This window comes from Podarcis erhardii, assembly GCF_964252035.2.
Source record: "Podarcis erhardii genome assembly, chromosome: 8".
Lineage (NCBI taxonomy): Eukaryota > Metazoa > Chordata > Lepidosauria > Squamata > Lacertidae > Podarcis > Podarcis erhardii.
Window position 1 is genome coordinate 86,030,728 of NC_138499.1, and position 18,405 is coordinate 86,049,132.

Genomic DNA, 18,405 nt, shown 5'->3' on the forward strand with positions numbered 1-18,405 from the left:
GGGGCGTGGCGCCCAGTGCGGGAGGGGGGCAGCCGCGATGGCACCCCACTGGGATCACGCTGCCAGGAGCGGTGTGCTCCCCACGCACTCCTCTTCCTCTGCCAGCGCTGCTAGTCCATCCTGCAGAATATCTAGGTGGTCAGCCTCCTTAGCTGCTGCTGGGCCCTCCTACCAGTGTATTAGCTTACCAGATAAGCTGGTAGATCCTGTTGGAGTTCTCCTGGAGGCCAACCTTGTGACCTGATGGGCTAGCAGCTCCTGCTCAATCCTCAAGTGGTCAGTTTCAGGAAGTTTGGAATCTGGTGCTGGATGCGGAGGTGGAGAAATGCTGCCCAGCCACCAGCTTCAGTAGGTCTGCATACTAAAAATGTCCAACCCATCTTGGGGCTATTAGGATTGCCTCTGCATGAACTGCAAAAAATGCTAAAGATCTCTTTCAATAAAAAACCAGAGGCCTACCTCCTGGGAATAACAGATTTGGATATTCCACAAAAGAGGAAGGGTATCTTTTTATAAGCGACGGCGGCAGCAAGAGTTTTGATCGCAGCAAAATGGAAGAGTAATGAAATCCCCTCTATACAAGCTTGGATCCAAAAGCTGACAGAATATGCCGAATTAGATGGTTTATCAGAAAAGATAAAGAATAAATCAAAACAGGAATTTGTTTCTAAATGGGAGGTTTTCAAATAATATCTGAAAAATAAATATAGTAGTTTAAATTCTGTTGCAGCATTCGAGGAACTTCAGTAATAGTTGCTAGGTAGATAGAAGAAATTAGATTTATTGAGAATAAGTTTAATTATGAAAAAAATGTGTATTGGCAATAAGTAATATGAATTTGAAATATGGAATAGACGGGAAGTTGGGTCTTTAGTGTTAAGACCAATAGATGTTTTATTGTTTGCCAAGAAAATTATGTGTCTATGGTTATTTTTGAAATTTGTGTGTAATTTGGTATTTGTGGTTTTTTTTGTGTTTTTTTCTTGTTGTATAAATAAATATTATTTGGAAAAAAAATAAAAAATAAAAAATAAAAAATAAAAAAAGGATTGCCTCTGCAGGGTCTCCAAAAACAGTATTAAGTTTGGGTAAGTATATATGGGAGAACATGCCCTTTAGGTAACCTGGTCTCAAGTCGTTTAGGGATTTAAGTTTTTTCAGCAGCTTAAATAAGGTGGCAGTCTAGTAATCAACTGGGAGGCAATGCTGGTGAAAAGCACAAGTGCCATATAGTCAAAACACCCATCCCAGCTACCGTATTTTTTGCTCTATAAGACACACTTTTTCCCTCCTAAAAAGTCAGGGGAAATGTGTGTGTGTCTTATGGAGCGAATGCAGGCTGCACAGCTATCCCAGAAGCCAGAACAGCAAGAGGGATTGCTGCTTTCACTGCGCAGCGACCCCTCTTGCTGTTCTGGCTTCTGAGATTCAGAGTATTTTTTTTCTTGTTTTCCTCCTCCAAAAACTAGGCGCATCTTGTGGTCTGGTACGTCTTATAGAGCGAAAAATACAGTAATAATCTTGAATCCCTGTTCTGGACCAATGTCAGTTTCTGGACCATTTATATAGGTGGCCCCATGTACAATGTGTTGCAGTAGTCTAGACAGTTGGCCAAGCTGTCTCCATCGAAGAAAGGTCCCAGCTGGCATATTAACCAAAGAAAAGAAAAGGCACTTCAGTGCTGGATCAATACTTACCCCCAGAGTGTTTATTCTAACAAATGGATTGTATAATGAATGTGGTTTTAACCAACGGATTACAAAACAATTGAGATCCTTAACAAGCAGAATGAATGGATAGCAATTAAAAAATATTGCATACCCTGTAGTTAAATATGTGCAAGAATGCCCCTGCCTAAATCTGTGGAATATTAGATAGTAAAAAAAAGTTCATCGCTGCAGATGCTCAGATTTCAGTATTAGGAACGGCATCTTTGCAAGAGTCCACTAAGCCTCGCTGAGAGCACGTGTGAAAGTCCTCGGCTGCGTCATTAAGGCAAGTTATCAAACATGGTCCCTTGTTTAATTCAGGCAGCTGCTTAATCTCTTGATAATCAAGAATGAATTAACTTCAATTAGATTCCAAAATTACAAAGCTTTATCAGCTTCAGTTAAAATGGCTCCAACTACAATGACATAATGTTTAATTCCCAGCCCTTTTCTATGCAGGCAATTTCTCAGTTGACCAATTACAACTTGCCTGAAACCACAGCTATATCATGAGGCAATGAGGTTGCCTAGAGGAAGTGCAATTGCTGGCTTTCCTTGCTGTCTTAAAGAATCTGTTGTCTCTTTCCTCAAGCTTTGGAAATAGGCAACACACCTTGCAGAGCTCTTGTTACACTGTTCAGTGCCTGTAACAGGCAAGATTTGTGTTGACCCACTTAAGACTTCAACACCTGCAACGAACAACTTACACTGATTTCAGATTAACAAGCCAGGTGAAGAATGTTTAGGGGTTGCCATCCTCTCCTCTGGGGAGGAATATGGGCATGTGTTTCCCCCTGGGGCTGGGACACAAAACTTGAAAATCTCAGGAAAGGAATATCTCAGGAAAGGAAAGGAACAGACTTTGCTCATGTGCTCAAGACATCAATTCCATAAAACATATTTTGCTGCACTGTGCAAAATATGAGCAAGCCAGGGCTGAACTGATATTTACCCTTGCTGGTACCTTTCCTGGGAAAATCAGAGGTTCACAATGTCAGGTTCCTATTGGAAGACCGGACAAACGCTAGAACATTAGAATTGCAAAGTTTTTATCGGTGGTTGCAAGAACCAATGATCCCTATCTTTTGAACAAAATGCTTGTTTAACCTGGAGGTAGGCTGTATGAATTGTGCATTGCTTTGTAACGATTCGTTGGGTCTCTGGACCGTAATAAAGATTGATGATGATATTAAATTACAATATTTTTGATTGTGGGACCTTTCTTGTACATCACAGAGTGTATCATCTAAAAGTTTAATGTGTGCAGCAAAGGGCTCGAAAGGCGACAGGACAAACTTGAGTTGGATTTTACGCTCGGAAATAGAGGCCCTTCCATGCAAGGGACATGGTTGCTGGGTAAACGTTGTTTGGCTTCTGAAATGCTGAAAGTAATCAGTAGCCTGAGTTCTGGCACCAAACTGGCAAAGACGCAGCTGCCTTTCATTGCTAGCCAAAATGCCTTTTGCAAATGACTACCTCTTCCCAGCATAAAATGAGGGATTTCTGTTGAGTCTTTGTGAACCAGGCAGCCATATTTGGTCCCCACCCTAAAGCAGTGGGTGGGATCCATTACTGACAACCGAATGTGCTGAACCTTTTCTCTTCCACAATGTACCTTCCTGGACTCTTGTCACCCCACACATTTTTCTTCCGGCATGGCTCAGATAATGGAAGTGGGCAAGACTAGTGAAAGCTGCCTGAAGGGGGCACATTTTGTTTTTGTTTTTTAAAATACCTGTCACCCAGATTTAGGGTTGGGGCAGACACATTTATACACATGGCAGGCTATCCCTTCCCTGGCTAGTCTGACCGTCTTGGAGAGAGAAAAGAATATGGACAATGGCAATCTTGACAATATAAGCACTTCTAAACTTAAAACAGGGATGCGGGTGGCGCTGTGGTTTAAACCACTGAGCCTAGGGCTTGCTGATCAGAAGGTCGGCAGTTCGAATCCCCGCAACAGGGTAAGCTCCCGTTGCTCAGTCCCAGCTCCTGCCAACCTAGCAGTTCAAAAGCATGTCAAAGTGCAAGTAGATAAATAGGTACCACTCTGGCGGGAAGGTAAATGGCGTTTCCGTGTGCTGCTCTGGTTTGTCAGTAGCGGCTTAGTCATGCTGGCCACATGACCCGGAAGCTGTACGCCGGCTCCCTCGGCCAATAAAGCGAGATGAGCGCCGCAACCCCAGAGTCGGTCACGACTGCACCAAATGGTCAGGGGTCCCTTTAAACTTAAAACACTAATATAGCACATGAACATGGTACAGTGGTACCTCAGGTTAAGAACTTAATTCGTTCTGGAAGTCTGTTCTTAACCTGAATCTGTTCTTAACCTGAGGTACCACTTTAGCTAATGGGGCCTCCCAATGCTGCCACCACGCGATTTCTGTTCTCATCCTGAAGCAAAGTTCTTAACCTGAGGTACTATTTCTGGGTTAGCGGAGTCTGTAACCTGAAGTGTCTGTAACCTGAAGCGTCTGTAACCCGAGGTACCACTGTACGTAACTGTGTCCAATACTTTATTCCAGAATCATTAGGTTATCCCCTTATTACAGGCTTAAGTGTCTCACACTGGACCATGCTTTTCAGCATCATACAGATTCAAAGAAAACTGTATCCAACGGAATCCTTAAGTTTATAAGAGGCTTGCTTTCTGCCACTGTTGGGGAAGTGTAGAGAAACACTGGGGATCTTTTGCTGTCATCATGATTCACTCTCCTGCGCGCATGCATCTGCATGAATGAGACAGGAGATGCTAAACTCATTTTACCCGCTACTGGTCTTCAAAGAAATGGCTGTTTTATTTGAAATACGTTTGCTTTTCCGGCATATTTAGCTTTCCCCAAATCCATTTGTCTTCAGATAGAAAAACACTCAGGCACTGCTGGTATCTGTGCGGAGGAAAATGTGCTACAAGGGATGAGATTAAAGATCTCCCGCTGCCACAGAGGCAGGACTCCATTATGCCTTGACACCATCTTCTTCAACTCTACTGTGTGCTCCTTTAAAACCAGTTACATATGCAAACAACTGTAAGGACATGGATCGTATGTAATTAACAAGAGAGAGACAATGAAATCCGTGTTGCACTAATTTCAAATGCTACTGGGCACTATGAACCCAACTCTGCTAACAGAGCTCATACTCACCTGGTCCTGGAGAATTTTCAGTATCGTCTGGGTGTGCGTGTGCTCTTCTTTTGCTTGCTCAAGTTCTGACTTTTTATTGTTTAATTCTTCCTGGATTTTCAACAATTGCTGCACGGGAAAAATAAAAAAGATGTTTCTGATTACTGATGCCTGAGCCTGTGAATAAATATTCACGATTGCAGAGTCTCATGCAAGCAACATTGTTCATTTTCTGTTTTTATTGCTGTGACTGTTGTGTCTAAGCTGAACAAGACATAAATTATCTCTGTCTGCATTTTCTGCCACTCAGCAGAGAAATGCACTTCTCTTAATGTAACAAATAGCTTAACCACACATTAGAACACAAACTCTTGGTTGGATATGCCATCTGCAGAGAAGCTGTCACATCCATCTGAGCCAAAGCCTTATTTGTAGACACTCTGGTTTTAATAATACCGAGGTAAACACTTCAGCCCCTAAATAATTTACTAATGCAGTCCTTTAATATAATTAGTCACTGGGCCACAGCCACATCATTCTGCCCAAAGCCATAATTTGAAATGCATCAATTGCATCTGAAATACAATATTCAGGACCGCCTCTCCTGGTATGTCCCGCAGAGGACCCTAAGGTCCATGAATAATAATAACTTATCCTCCACCAGGGCCAGGGCTTTTTCAGTGACGGCTCCGACCTGGTGGAATGGACTTGATCTCCTTCCGCAGGGCCTGTAAGACAGAGCTATTCCGCCTGGCCTTCAACTGGAATTAGCCTGATCCTCTATTCCCTTTCCCCTTTCCTCTTCTATGAAGAAACCCTTTCTAGGACCCCACATTTAAATTCTTCCCTGGTAGACCTTTTAGGACAGGTGTTATGTGGTCCCAGTGGCTGCTCCCAGTCACCAGTCTGGCAGCGGCATTCTGGATTAGTTGTGGTTTCCGAGTGACCTTCAAAGGTAGCCCCATGTAGAGCGCACTGCAATAGCCCAAGCAGGAGATAACCAGAGCATGTACTATGCTGGCGAGACAGTGCACAGGCAAGTAGGGTCTTAGCCAGAGTAACAGATGGATCTTGTAGACAGCTGCCCTAGACACAGGTTGACCTGTGCATCCATGGACAGCTATGAGTCCAAAATGACCCCAAGGCTGCACACCTGGTCCTTCAGGGGCACAGTTACCCAATTCAGGACTAGGGAGTACCCCACATCCACTGGCCCCCTGTCCCCCCAAAACAGTACTTCTGTCTTGTTGGGATTCAACCTCAATCTTTTAGCTGCCATCCATCCTCCAACCACCTCGACACCCTCACACAGGACCTTCACTGGTTCCAATTTTAAAGAAAGGTAGAACTTGGGCTTTTTTCAGTAGGAGCTCACTGGAGCTCAGCTCCAGCACCTCTCAGGTGGGCACCATTGCCATTCTAAGAGAATAATGGTGAGCTCTGGCACCTCTTTTTCTAGAAAAATATCACTGGGTAGAGCTGAGTATCATCTGCATACTGGTGAACACCCAGCCCAACCCACCTGATGATCTCTCTCAGCAGTATCATATAGATGTTAAAAAGCATTGGGGAGAGGCTGGAGCTCTGAGACACCCCACAAGTGAAAGCCCAGGGGTCCAAACACTCACCCCCCAACACCACTTCCTTTAGATAAGCTGTTGGAAAGATCAGCTTCAAACCTATTAATGAATGGACAATTGCTACAAATATTGAAGTGAAAGCAAAATCCACTGTCTTCAACTATTATTATTATTATTATTATTTGAATTTAGATACCACTCTATACCTGCAGTTCTCAGGGCGGTTCACAGAATATGGAACCATGAAGCATCTTAATGTTTTTGATTTTAATGTATGGTGAAGTATTTAGCCAAAGACGGACAATTCTCAAGTTACTTAAATTATCCTATGCTCGTTTACTGAGAAGTAATCCCCACTGAGTTCACTGGAACTTAGCCTTTGGTGAATGTGCAGCTGATTAGGGGGTGCTGCAATACTAACACTCTCCCCAGTGCTCAAATGAAGTGCAGATGGGGGGAGGAAAAGGGCAGAAAGAAGCAAAGCAAATCAAGGTTGGGGGCTGTAACCTGTAGATTGTGGATGCCGCCACAGGATGGGTAGATTGAATGAGCCTTGTTAGAGCTAAAGCTCTTGCAATGGGGTTCTAAGATGAATAGGAAACCCCCCCCCCCAAGTCTCTGCTGTCATTTGCAGAGTAATTTAAAAAGGTGAAAATAGCACATAGAAATTATAAAATTATCTCTGCTGATAGTCAGTTTAGCTGATTTCTTCATAGAATCATAGAGTTGGAAGAGACCACAAGGGCCATCGAGTCCAACCCCCTGCCAAGCAGGAAACACCATCAGAGCACTCCTGACATATGGTTGTCAAGCCTCTGCTTAAAGACCTCCAAAGAAGGAGACTCCACCACACTCCTTGGCAGCAAATTCCACTGTCGAACAGCTCTTACTGTCAGGAAGTTCTTCCTAATGTTTAGGTGGAATCTTTTTTCTTGTAGTTTGGAACCATTGCTCCGTGTCCGCTTCTCTGAAGCAGCACAAAACAACCTTTCTCCCTCCTCTATGTGACATCCTTTTATATATTTGAACATGGCTATCATATCACCCCTTAACCTTCTCTTCTCCAGGCTAAACATGCCCAGCTCCCTTAGCCATTCCTCATAAGGCATCGTTTCCAGGCCTTTGACCATTTTGGTTGCCCTCCTCTGGACACGTTCCAGTTTGTCAGTGTCCTTCTTGAACTGTGGTGCCCAGAACTGGACACAGTACTCCAGGTGAGGTCTGACCAGAGCAGAATACAGTGGCACTATTACTTCTTGAAACTCCTTGCTCATTCTCTTCCTGCAACCATCATCCCATGTCTCAGATCTCATAAATACACCACAGAAAAATCACCATCTCAAAACCAATCTTGAGCGTTTCTGAAGCATTAAATATAGAAAGCACTATAGACAAAAGCTGGGTTGCTCAAGCCTCTGCAATGAATATTCTCAGCATGGCCCAGAATGCTAACACCCACGAAATGCTCCCAAGCATACACAAATTCCAAAGGGCAATGCAGGATTGTGTGAATTGTTGCTAGTAGCACCCTGCCACAAGAAGGTGTAAGTTCATCTGATAATTGGTACGCATAATGAGCAAACACAATCCACTTATATAGAAAGCTACAACCGAATAAGAGTAATCAGGGGCTTTGGGGTGTACTGGATCAGGTACATTTGAATTACTCTTGCATACTCTACTGATTCAATAGCAGGCCTTGCCATTCTCAAGAATATTTCATTGAACTGGTGGCGTATTGTGGTTTGCAGCTGCCCAGAACTAGGCAAAATACAACTAGCTTTAAATACAACTAGCTTCAAATACAACTAGCTTTAAATACAAACCAACGTTTCTCTCCCTGCCATCTGCAGTGTCCCTTTCAGACCAGCCTCAATGAAAGACACAAGGGCACCCTCCCGCTAATATATATTAAACACAGGATTCTGAGATTTTGTGGTATATTGTGTGGTATGTAAAAGGTAAAGGACCCCTGACAGTTAAGTCCAGTCGCGAACCACTGTGGGGTTGCGGCGCTCATCTCGCTTCATTGGCCGAGGGAGCCGGCATACAGCTTCCGGGTCATGTGGCCAGCATGACTAAGCCGCTTCTGGCGAACCAGAGCAGCACACGGAAATGCCGTTTACCTTCCCGCTGGAGCGGTACCTATTTATCTACTTGCACTTTTGGGTGTGCTTTCGAACTGCTAGGTTGGCAGGAGCTGGGACCAAGCAACGGGAGCTCACCCCGTCACGGGGATTCGAACCACCGACCTTCTGATTGGCAAGTCCTAGGCTCTGTGGTTTAACCCACAGTGCTGTATATCAAATACATCTGAGGTTCCCAAACTCCCCCCACCCAATGAACCAACTGAAAATTTTAAAGTGTTTCAGCAGACTTAATAATTTTTCCTGCCTGTTCTAGTAACTGTAATGGCAGTGCTAGATGCCATAATTTTTAATGGCATTTTATTGTTTCTTTTATTTCAGAGCTGGCACGCTGAATGGTTCTTACCACCCCCACCCCTGCCCTAAGCAAGGCAGAGAGCTTTTAAGTGCTAGGGCTGCTTACTTTGCTTTGGGAGGTTCTTACAAAATCTCGGGGGGGAGGCATCTGAAATCTTGTGAGAGCCTCCGGAGTCCACTTAGAAGCAGTATAAATATAATTAAAAATAAATATGAATGCTTAATGTGGACATGCCACAGAATTTTTCTCCTCCAATATTCTCAGCACAGTTTCAAGGACCTGAAATGAACCGTGAACCACCAGCAGTCCTAGACGACAGTTGTAGAACCACTGTATGAAATTATTAGCATATATAAAATAAGTGAGGTCACAACTTGACTATGTATTGATAAAGAAAAGTCGTGAGTATCTGTGGTCAAGAGAACACCTGCCTCATCCTCAATATATATCCTTTTAAATGTATTTCTGGGAGGAGGTTATTGGTTTATTTTTGTTCCTATTTTTATGATGTATTTTGTGTTCTCAACTTGTATTTTTTATGTTGTGGGCTATCCTGTGATTTTAGGATGAAGACCAGCATGCAGATTGAATAAGTAATAATAATATACCTTATTGCCAATCTGTCTTATCCTGTGTTATCACAATTCACCCCGCCCCTATGGACTCCATCCACCTGATTTAAATCCAGGGCTCACATATGAGTCCAGTAAACATCATGACAGGGAGTTGCTCTGCTAGGTAAAGGTAAAGGGATCCCTGACCATTAGGTCCAGTCGTGACCAACTCTGGGGTTGCGGCACTCATCTCGCTTTATTGGCCGAGGGAGCTGGCGTACAGCTTCCTGGTCATGTGGCCAGCATGACTAAGCCGCTTCTGGCGAACCAGAGCAGCGCACGGAAACGCCGTTTACCTTCCCGCCAGAGCGGTACCTATTTATCTACTTGCACTTTGACATGCTTTCTAACTGCTAGGTTGGCAGGAGCAGGGACCAAGCAACGGGAGCTCACCCCGTTGCGGGAATTCGAACTGCCGACCTTCTGATCAGCAAGCCCTAGGCTCTGTGGTTTAGACCACAGTGCCACCCGCGTCCCTAAGTTGCTCTGCTAGCGCTGCCTCATTCCTGCCCCAATTCAAGAAATGCCTATCTGCCAACTCTGACTTGAAATGTGTATCTCTTACACCAGAATAACACAACATCTTCGAATATAATGCGTTTTCCCTTCCCAGAACCCTGCATGACATTTAGCCTGCTAATCTTCTCGGTATCATTCCAATTTTAGTGTACGTGCTGCTGAAGCAACATTTATTCTGGAAATATTCTGCAATCCGTACTGAATGATTCATTGCCATTTTTTGTCACTAATGTTTTAAATTTTTTCCCCTGAACTAAAGAACCTGAGAATCTTAATATCTGCCAGGTTACAGATGACACCTCATGTGAAATGATCCGATTAGAGAGGGAAATGGTAACTGGGTTTAATAATAATAATAATAATAATAATAATAATAATAATAATAATAATATAACCAGCTATTCAGTAGCAAAACAAAACTCTACATTACATTTTGAGATTTGCTCCCAGTTTTTGGAGTAGTGATATGAGATAAAGGAAACTGCAACCTTATATAGTCTCTGTCTCTCTCTCTCTCTCTCTCTCTCTCTCTCTCTCTCTCTCTCTCTCTCTCTCTTTCTCTCTCCATTACACATGGGCACTAAATGAAAAGCTTGCCACCAGGTTCTTAAACCAGTCCTTGAAAGCCTCATTCAGGTGAGTCACCTCTCCTGAATCCTGTTTCCCCTGAGCATGATATGAATCAGAAACCGGGAGGCAATAATCTCCGTATCCCATTACAACCCCCACAATCCATTTAGCTTACAGATCCATTCACAGAGCCCAGCCACTATTATTTTCTCCTTAATGCCATTCTTTTAAAAGCACTCTTATTCTTATTTAGACTTTTTACAAAATGGGAAAGGAAAAATAAAAACTTATTTAAAACCCCCGTATATTCTCCCCTCCCCACCTTTGCAAAGTTACCTTTAGAGGGAGGTAAAGAGTGGGATATTATAATCCACATTTCATTTCCAAAAGGACCATCTTTCTATAAATTTATCATATTGAGCAGCGCAGATGACTCTTTTTTGAGAACCCAGTTTAGTTTGCAACGCAATCTCCCATGCACAGGTGAAAAACTCATTCAAGGGCAAGGGGCTGGATTAGGCATGTTGTGTTGGCAGGGAAGGAGGAAAAGGCAGTAGGGGCAGAAAAAAACTTAGCGGAAAACTGCAGGAATTAGTACTATGTTTTCTTGTGAGCTTGGGGCAACAGGTTGACCCCTAAGGGAGACAAAACCCCCGGCCAGAGTCTGATTCAGCACAGACACTCCATATATTTCTTTGAAAATGTGGGCCGTGGAAGGGACAAGGAGACGGAAGGAGTCTGTTAGTGCGGAAGCAGAATATCCTAGTGAAGAATATGCACAGAGAAGACGGGGAGAAAAACAGAAACAAACCCAGCCAGAAGGGACTGTACAGTTTGGGGGAAGAAGTGGATGGCTGAGAAAGAGATGTTTGGAGGCAGAAGGCTGGGGTCAAAGAGGAGGTGCTGAATTTCATGCAGTGGCGATTTGACTTTACCTGAACTTTGTGACCACAATTTGGATAATAAGGAATAATAACTATCTGTGAAAGCACAGGGGTTATGGGACATGAGAACCTTCTGCTGCAAATTTTGTTCTGCACCAGCAAAACTGGACACCTTCACCTACCCCAGACGCGACAAAACATGCCTCTCCTGTATTGGCCTCTACAGCTACAGCAGGCGCTGTAACTCTCCAACAGTGTGACTTCACCGCCCAAGGGCACATTCCTCTATTGCCTCTTGAGACAGATGCCAAAAACAATTTGCTCCTAATTTAGATGTGAGCTGGATGGAATACCTGTTTTTAAGGTCAAGGGAATGGCTCAGATAAGTCTCGAATGTTTTTTTCGGAGCTAAATTCTGCAGTTTCCTCATTCAGTTCCATCATGAGATCAGGTAAAGCATATCTCATTTGTTACCATGGATACAGGACATTATTTCCATTTGTTTGTTAGAGACCTCACACTGGGTGTGAAATTAAACTGTAACGTAGTTCTATGAGGAGAATTATCTCAAAAAAGTATAAGTGCAACGCCTGAACTGCCCTTAAATCAAATGGATTTTCATTTCCAGACAATATCAATTGCAAGGGTTGCCATTTTTATACCCAAGAAAAAAAAAGGATAATACAATTTTTGATTGCCTAGTCCTTTAAATGTAGGAAGAAATCTTGAAAAGAAAAGAGAGAGAAAAGAAGAACTGGGAGCAGTAGCTTGCAAATAAACCACATTTTGCCATATTTTCCTTATTTTTCAACAGAAAAAATGCACTTATTTTCGCTGATAGGCTTCTTCTCAGACAGAGGGCTTTTCCAAAAGATTAGATAATTGCAGAAATAATGTGCAGTCCTTATGTGCAGCTGAAGTAGATACAAACATCCTTATCCCAGCAGTTGCAGAGGAATTAAAATGGCAGAGGAATACAAATGTATTTTTCCCAGCTGGAACTTGGTTGTAAGGATATCTCATTTCCCCCATACTCAAGCATTATTTTGTTCTTAGTAAAGCACAATTCTCCACCTATTAGGCCACCCATTGTACTTAAAATTGCCACACAGAATGGGAGGACAACAAGTGTCAATGGGCATTTGTTGGTTACTACTTCCACGTTCACAAACAACTAGGAATACACTCTCCAATGCTTGAGCAATTTTGAATTCTTTTCTCTGCACCTTTATTTTAGTGACTTGCTGCTTTCTGCTGTACAGCTCCAATGGCAGAATTCATGTAGTTTCAAAAAAACGTGTCTGAGAACATGTACAGATGGATAAATATCAGCCATTCTATTTCCTCTTTTGAAATATCACCCTGGCATTTAATTACGCTTTACACCCCTTCATTTTGAAATCTTAGTTTGGGAATGCACACGCCCTGTACCCCAGAGGGGAACATACACATATTGAAAGAAAAGAAAAGAAAAGAAAAGAAGAAAAGAAAAGAAAAGAAAAGAAAAGGCAGATAATTTTTTAAGGTTCTTTTTTTTTTGAAATTTTATGTGTTAAATTTTAAATAATGAGCACACTCAGCTTCTCTATTGTTTGGGTTAAAGGTAAAGGTACCCCTGACCATTAGGTCCAGTCGTGGACGACTCTGAGGTTGTGCGCTCATCTCACTCTATAGGCCGAGGGAGCCAGCGTTTGTCCGCAGACAGCTTCCGGCTCATGTGGCCAGCATGACAAAGCTGCTTCTGGCGAATCAGAGCAGCGCACAGAAACGCCATTTACCTTCCCGCTGGAGCGGTACCTATTTATCTACTTGTACTTTGACGTGCTTTCAAATTGCTAGGTTGGCAGGAGCAGGGACTGAGCAACGGGAGCTCACCCCGTCACAGGGATTCGACCCGCCGACCATCTGATCGGCAAGTCCTAGGCTCTGTGGTTTAGACCACAGCGCCACCCACATCCCATTGTTTGGGTTACAGGAGTAATAATCAGTTCTCTTCCAGAGCAGTGCGCCAAATTTAGCGGGGGCTTTCTGGTGACTGCTCTCAATTGCACGTATGCCCCCCCCCCAGCATGAGTCAGTTTGGGAGGATTATTTTAAAAACAGTTCAAACCTCTAGTAAAGGAGTACCTGCTGCATGCCTTGTAATGTTTGCTGCAAGAACTGCAACTGCTGGTCCTTTGTCAGGCTTTCTTCTGTTCGAAAGAGCTGCCCTTTCTCTTGTTTCAGGAGTTCAACTTCATTTCGGTAAGCGTCCAGTTGCCATCGGAGACTGTCGTTCTCTTCCTTAAGTGCATAAGCTTGAGCAGCTAAGGCTGCAAGAAGGGAAACACTCTGGTAGTTAATATAATGGGATTGCATTCAACAGATAACTAGAAATTTATTTGCTTGGCAGGCCAGCAGATAATCTTAGATAAGCCAATTTGCAGCGGAACGCAGATGGGCACCATGAAAGTAGCTCAATTCAGACATCACAACAGAACATGGTTTTGCCAACCACAGATTAGAACTCAAACCCTGGTATGAGCTTTCAAGCATACACCAGCCAAACCATGGTTTAGGCCTGCTTTTCTGCGTTATTTTCCTGCCTCTGCAACTGAGAGCCTCAAAAGGTGTTCCCAATTGTTCCTTGGAAAGTGGGGCTGGCGTATTTTAGATTTGGTGCCAGATGCAAGCTCCACTGGGATTGGTTCCACTCAGGAGCTCCTAATCGCTTATTGGTCCCAGTGGTGCTTGAAGTCAGCACTGATCAGCTGATTGGTGGTGACTTCAAGCCCCACTTGGAATGGCTCAGGATCTTTGCAGCATGGTTTGAGATACTTCGTCCCGCCTCAACGTTTGGCAGGTGGAACATGAGGCTCAGTGCTGGAGGACTGAACCCAGTATCCCTCTCTAGGAGGGTCCGGTAAAAGCATTTTGGGTTACGTGGAGGGACATCTCCACCCCATCCACACACCCCAAGCACAAAACTGAAAGAAAACCAGAGAATTGTGCAATATGAAGGGCTTTTTTTCCAGCTGGAGCTCAGCGGAGCTCAGTTCTGGCACCTCACAGGTGGGCGCCATTGCCGTTATAAGAGAACAAGGGAGGCGTTCCTGCACCTCTTTCGCTAGAAAAATACACAATAGCTATGAACACAGGTTAAACTTTCAGCTGGTTTCCGCTGTACAAGTTAACAAAACATTTCCCAAAATGACATTGATTGATAATTTCTATTAGCACATCTTTGGGGAAAATACAGTGGTGCCCCGCAAGACGAATGCCTCGCAAGATGAAAAACTCGCTAGACGAAAGAGTTTTCCGTCTTTTGAGGTGCTTCGCAAGACGAATTTCCCTATGGGCTTGCTTCGCAACTCTTGCGAGTTCTTGCGAGTTTCCCCCCTCCCCCCCTTTTTCTAAGCCGCTAATAGCGCTAAGCCGCTAAGCCACTAATGGGCTTGCTTCGCAAGACGAAAAAACCGCAAGACGAAGAGACTCGCGGAACGAATTAATTTCGTCTTGCGAGGCACCACTGTAATAGAACCATAGAGTTGGAAGGAAGGAAGGAGATCATCTAGTCATCCTTGCTCAGTGCAGGATCTGTGGTGCAGGATGCAACTACAGTATCCTTGACAGATGAATGTCCAGTCTCTGCTCATCTCCTGAGGCAGTCCATTCTACTACTGAAAAGTTCTTAATGTTAGAGAGTTTCTCTTAATGTTGATCTGAAATCTGCTTTCCTGAAGTTTCCATCTATTGGCTCTAATCCTGCCCTCTGAAGCAATAAAAACAACAAGAAGTCTCTCCATCTTCTGCATAACAGCCTTATACACATATATGTTGAGGGTAATGTGAGCGGTTAATGTGCATAACAACCAGCCATTGTGCACATTCCCCAGACCTCATGGAGAATGTGCACAATATGCCTAATCTCCAACAGCAGTTGGGGGATGTGCATATCTCGACTGCATTTTCTGGTCAGTATCCAGTCTCCAAGAAACGTGCCCTTGTTTCCGATTTGCACACACACTGCGGGTCAGTATTAGAGTGAAAGCCTGCAGATGAAAACTAAGATTTTCCCTTTGGATTCTTTCCTCAGCATTGGGCTATGCATAGACAGAGAAATTATGGAACAGAACCAAGTGATATAAAATGCAAATACTCTGAAAAAAATGTTGGCACTACAGAAGCATTACTGCATTAGTAGCATTGAAAGACACTTAAGTCATTTCCTTAGGAAGCTGGATTTGGCCCCTTTTCAATTTAGAATGGCAGCTTTATTATCATAACAGATAGCAGGTGTTTGTGAGGAAATCGATTAGTATGCAGAGATGGAAATTACATTTAGCAAATGAATTGCACCGTCTGCAGTGTAGACTGAAATTTGTGTAGCAAAATGCAGGAAGCTATAAAGATCGCAGCAGCAACATTATTTAAATAAATTATTTGAGCATAAATGTAGACAGGACGGCAAATGTGTTATCTAGCATTTTAGGGACACTGCTACGCTCCTCCAGAAAAAAACTTTCCTCTTGGCAACATCTAGGACTGTTTGGCTTAGTAAATAAATATTGTATATTATTTATTCTGGTACTGTTGTGACTTCACATAACTATAAAGCAGCTGTAATCAAATTCATAACTGCAAACAATTCCATGAGCATTCATAAGTAAGGGCACGTTACTGATTCACGCCAGTGATGGTGTAATTTTCACGTTCTATATTATGGAATCTTTAATTGTCATCTGACAGGAGCAGTATATGTAAATTATATGCAGTATGAACTTCAAAAGGCATGGGAACATACTTCGGAAAAGAGTCCATTTCCCCTTGCAGAACCATAAAGCTGAATGCTGAAGTATTTCTTACGACAAACTGGGAAGGCTTTGCAGGCACGCCTGAAAGCAGGTAGTATGCCCTAGTGGGACACTGCAGACACATGCAACTGCTTCCATGACCAACCTAGGGCTCCTGCAGGGCAGGTCACGTGGAGATGACCTCACCACCAGCTCAGACCCATCAAGGTAAGAGGCAGTAGGTCTGGTGTTGGCAGGATGGCTCCACCCACTTGCTTCCATAGGGAAACTCCAAAACCAAGTGCAATAGCTTAGCAAGACGCTGACAAGTGGGCAGATGGGGAGGAGATGTTTTCTACAAAGTTTGCTGGGAAGGGGAGGAGAAAGGACAACAACTTCATGTGGTTCTGCCTGAAGGAAGCTGTCCCAAGAGACCTGGGAGCAGTGGTGTAGCGTGGGGGGTGCAGGGGGGGCCGGCCGCACCGGGCACAACATCTGGGGGTTAGGGTTAGGGGGCGCAAATCCACGGGCTCGGGGGCGCAAATTACTTGCCTTGCCCCGGGTGCTGACAACCCACGCTACGCCACTGCCCGGGAGCAGGACTGGCTGCTGGAGCTATGGAAGCGGCGATGAGAGACAATCTTGGGGTGTTCTGCACCTGCTCCATGGAAGGCTTTAGGTGTAGTAAATACGTGTAAATAAACCATATTTCTTAAAGATGCTAATCTCCGCTGTGCCTCAATTTCCCAACAGAAATACAATCCTGAGTGAGAGTCTGTTACCTCCTGGAATCTTGTGCAGGCGCTCAGCAGAGATTAGGGTGGCATGTTAAAGTAAGTTGCTTACTTTTCCTTCTCTTAGCTACTCCTGCTTTGTGGGTACCTCTTCCCTAGCTCTTCTGCCTCCTAATATCTCTTTCTTCTTGGCCCTTCAGCCTATCTGCTTCCCAATGTCTATTTTGTTTTCCAGTCAGAGGAGCATGCAGACCAACATTTATTCAATTAAGGAATGCAGTAAACTGCTCAATAATAAAAATAAAATCTCTTAGCTATGTGCATAAAACAGTAAAATAATCAACAACATACAGATAAAACCTGTATACAGTCGTACCTTGGATCCCAAACGCCTTGTGAGTCAAACGTTTTGGCTCCTGAAGTGAGTGTTCCGGTTTGCGAACATTCTTTGGAACATGAACGTCCGGGACAGTTTCCAATTGGCTGCAGGAGCTTCCTGCAGCCAATTGGAAGCCACACCTTGGTTTCTGAAAGTTTTGGAAGTCAAACAGACTTCTGGAACAGATTCCATTTGACTTCCGAGGTACGACTGTCTTCCATATCATGCTATCAGGCCCCTAGGGCCATATGTGAGATTTGTTTTTATTTTGTTCCGAGGCCCCATGTGAGGTCCTGGAAGCCTGAACCTTGTGGCTAAGCAGGGATCCAGATACATCATGATGAATGACATCCACTGGTTTTCTTTGTTAAACATGCTGAATATGGCCAACAAGCTTTCTTATTAGAAAGAAAATCAAAACAAAGGAACATGGTGCTATTAATGGTTACGTTTTACATCCCTGGAAGTATTGGTAGAAAATAATTGCCTGGAACACTGTACAAGGCAGCACAGGAAGATATTTGTGAGCCACCCTTCAAGTTACTTTCACAACAGAAGCTGTAAGCAGCGATCACAGTTCAGGGAAGCAATGCTAATAGAATGTGGTGACATACATAGGTTAGTATGAGGGATTCAGATTAATTCGTTAGCAGCAGGCAATTTCTCAAGGACTTCCAGTTTTGGAAGGAGGTGAAGAGGGGGGTGGGGGCAGGTTAGCACACTGGCTCACAAGGGGAGGAGAGGGGTAGGGATTGTGAAATAAAGGGCAGCGGTCAGCTAATACAGGGGACCCCAAGGACAGGTTGAGACACCCGAGTGATGAACACGCTATAGCTACACTGATCTCTCAGAAACCCAGGAGAGATGGAGCAGGGGCAGGAACTGCCATCAAGTCTGAATCCCCGGGAGCTCTGACTGGGACTGAGATCCTGCCAATGAAATATTCATGGAATGGCAGGGAAATTAACAAGTTTTAATCCTCAGTTTAGTAGTCTCCACTCAGAAATATACATGCATGTGTATTAGAATGCATGAGAACCTGAACCAGAGTAAAATAATATTTGCAAATGCCCC

At 43.8% G+C, this 18,405-nt stretch overlaps 1 protein-coding gene across 8 annotated transcripts in view; it reads right to left on the reverse strand.

Annotated features, from left to right (window-relative positions):
* Positions 1-18,405, reverse strand: part of ENOX1 (ecto-NOX disulfide-thiol exchanger 1) — a 309,881-nt gene that overhangs the window by 21,092 nt on the left and 270,384 nt on the right. For all 8 annotated transcript variants that reach the window (XM_081872748.1, XM_081872745.1, XM_081872749.1 and 5 more), the window contains 2 exons: positions 13,574-13,758; positions 4,856-4,963 (listed from right to left, as the gene is read on the reverse strand). In XM_081872748.1, the coding sequence (XP_081728874.1) occupies positions 4,856-4,963; positions 13,574-13,758 (293 nt within the window). The remainder of the gene's footprint in view (positions 1-4,855; positions 4,964-13,573; positions 13,759-18,405) is intronic.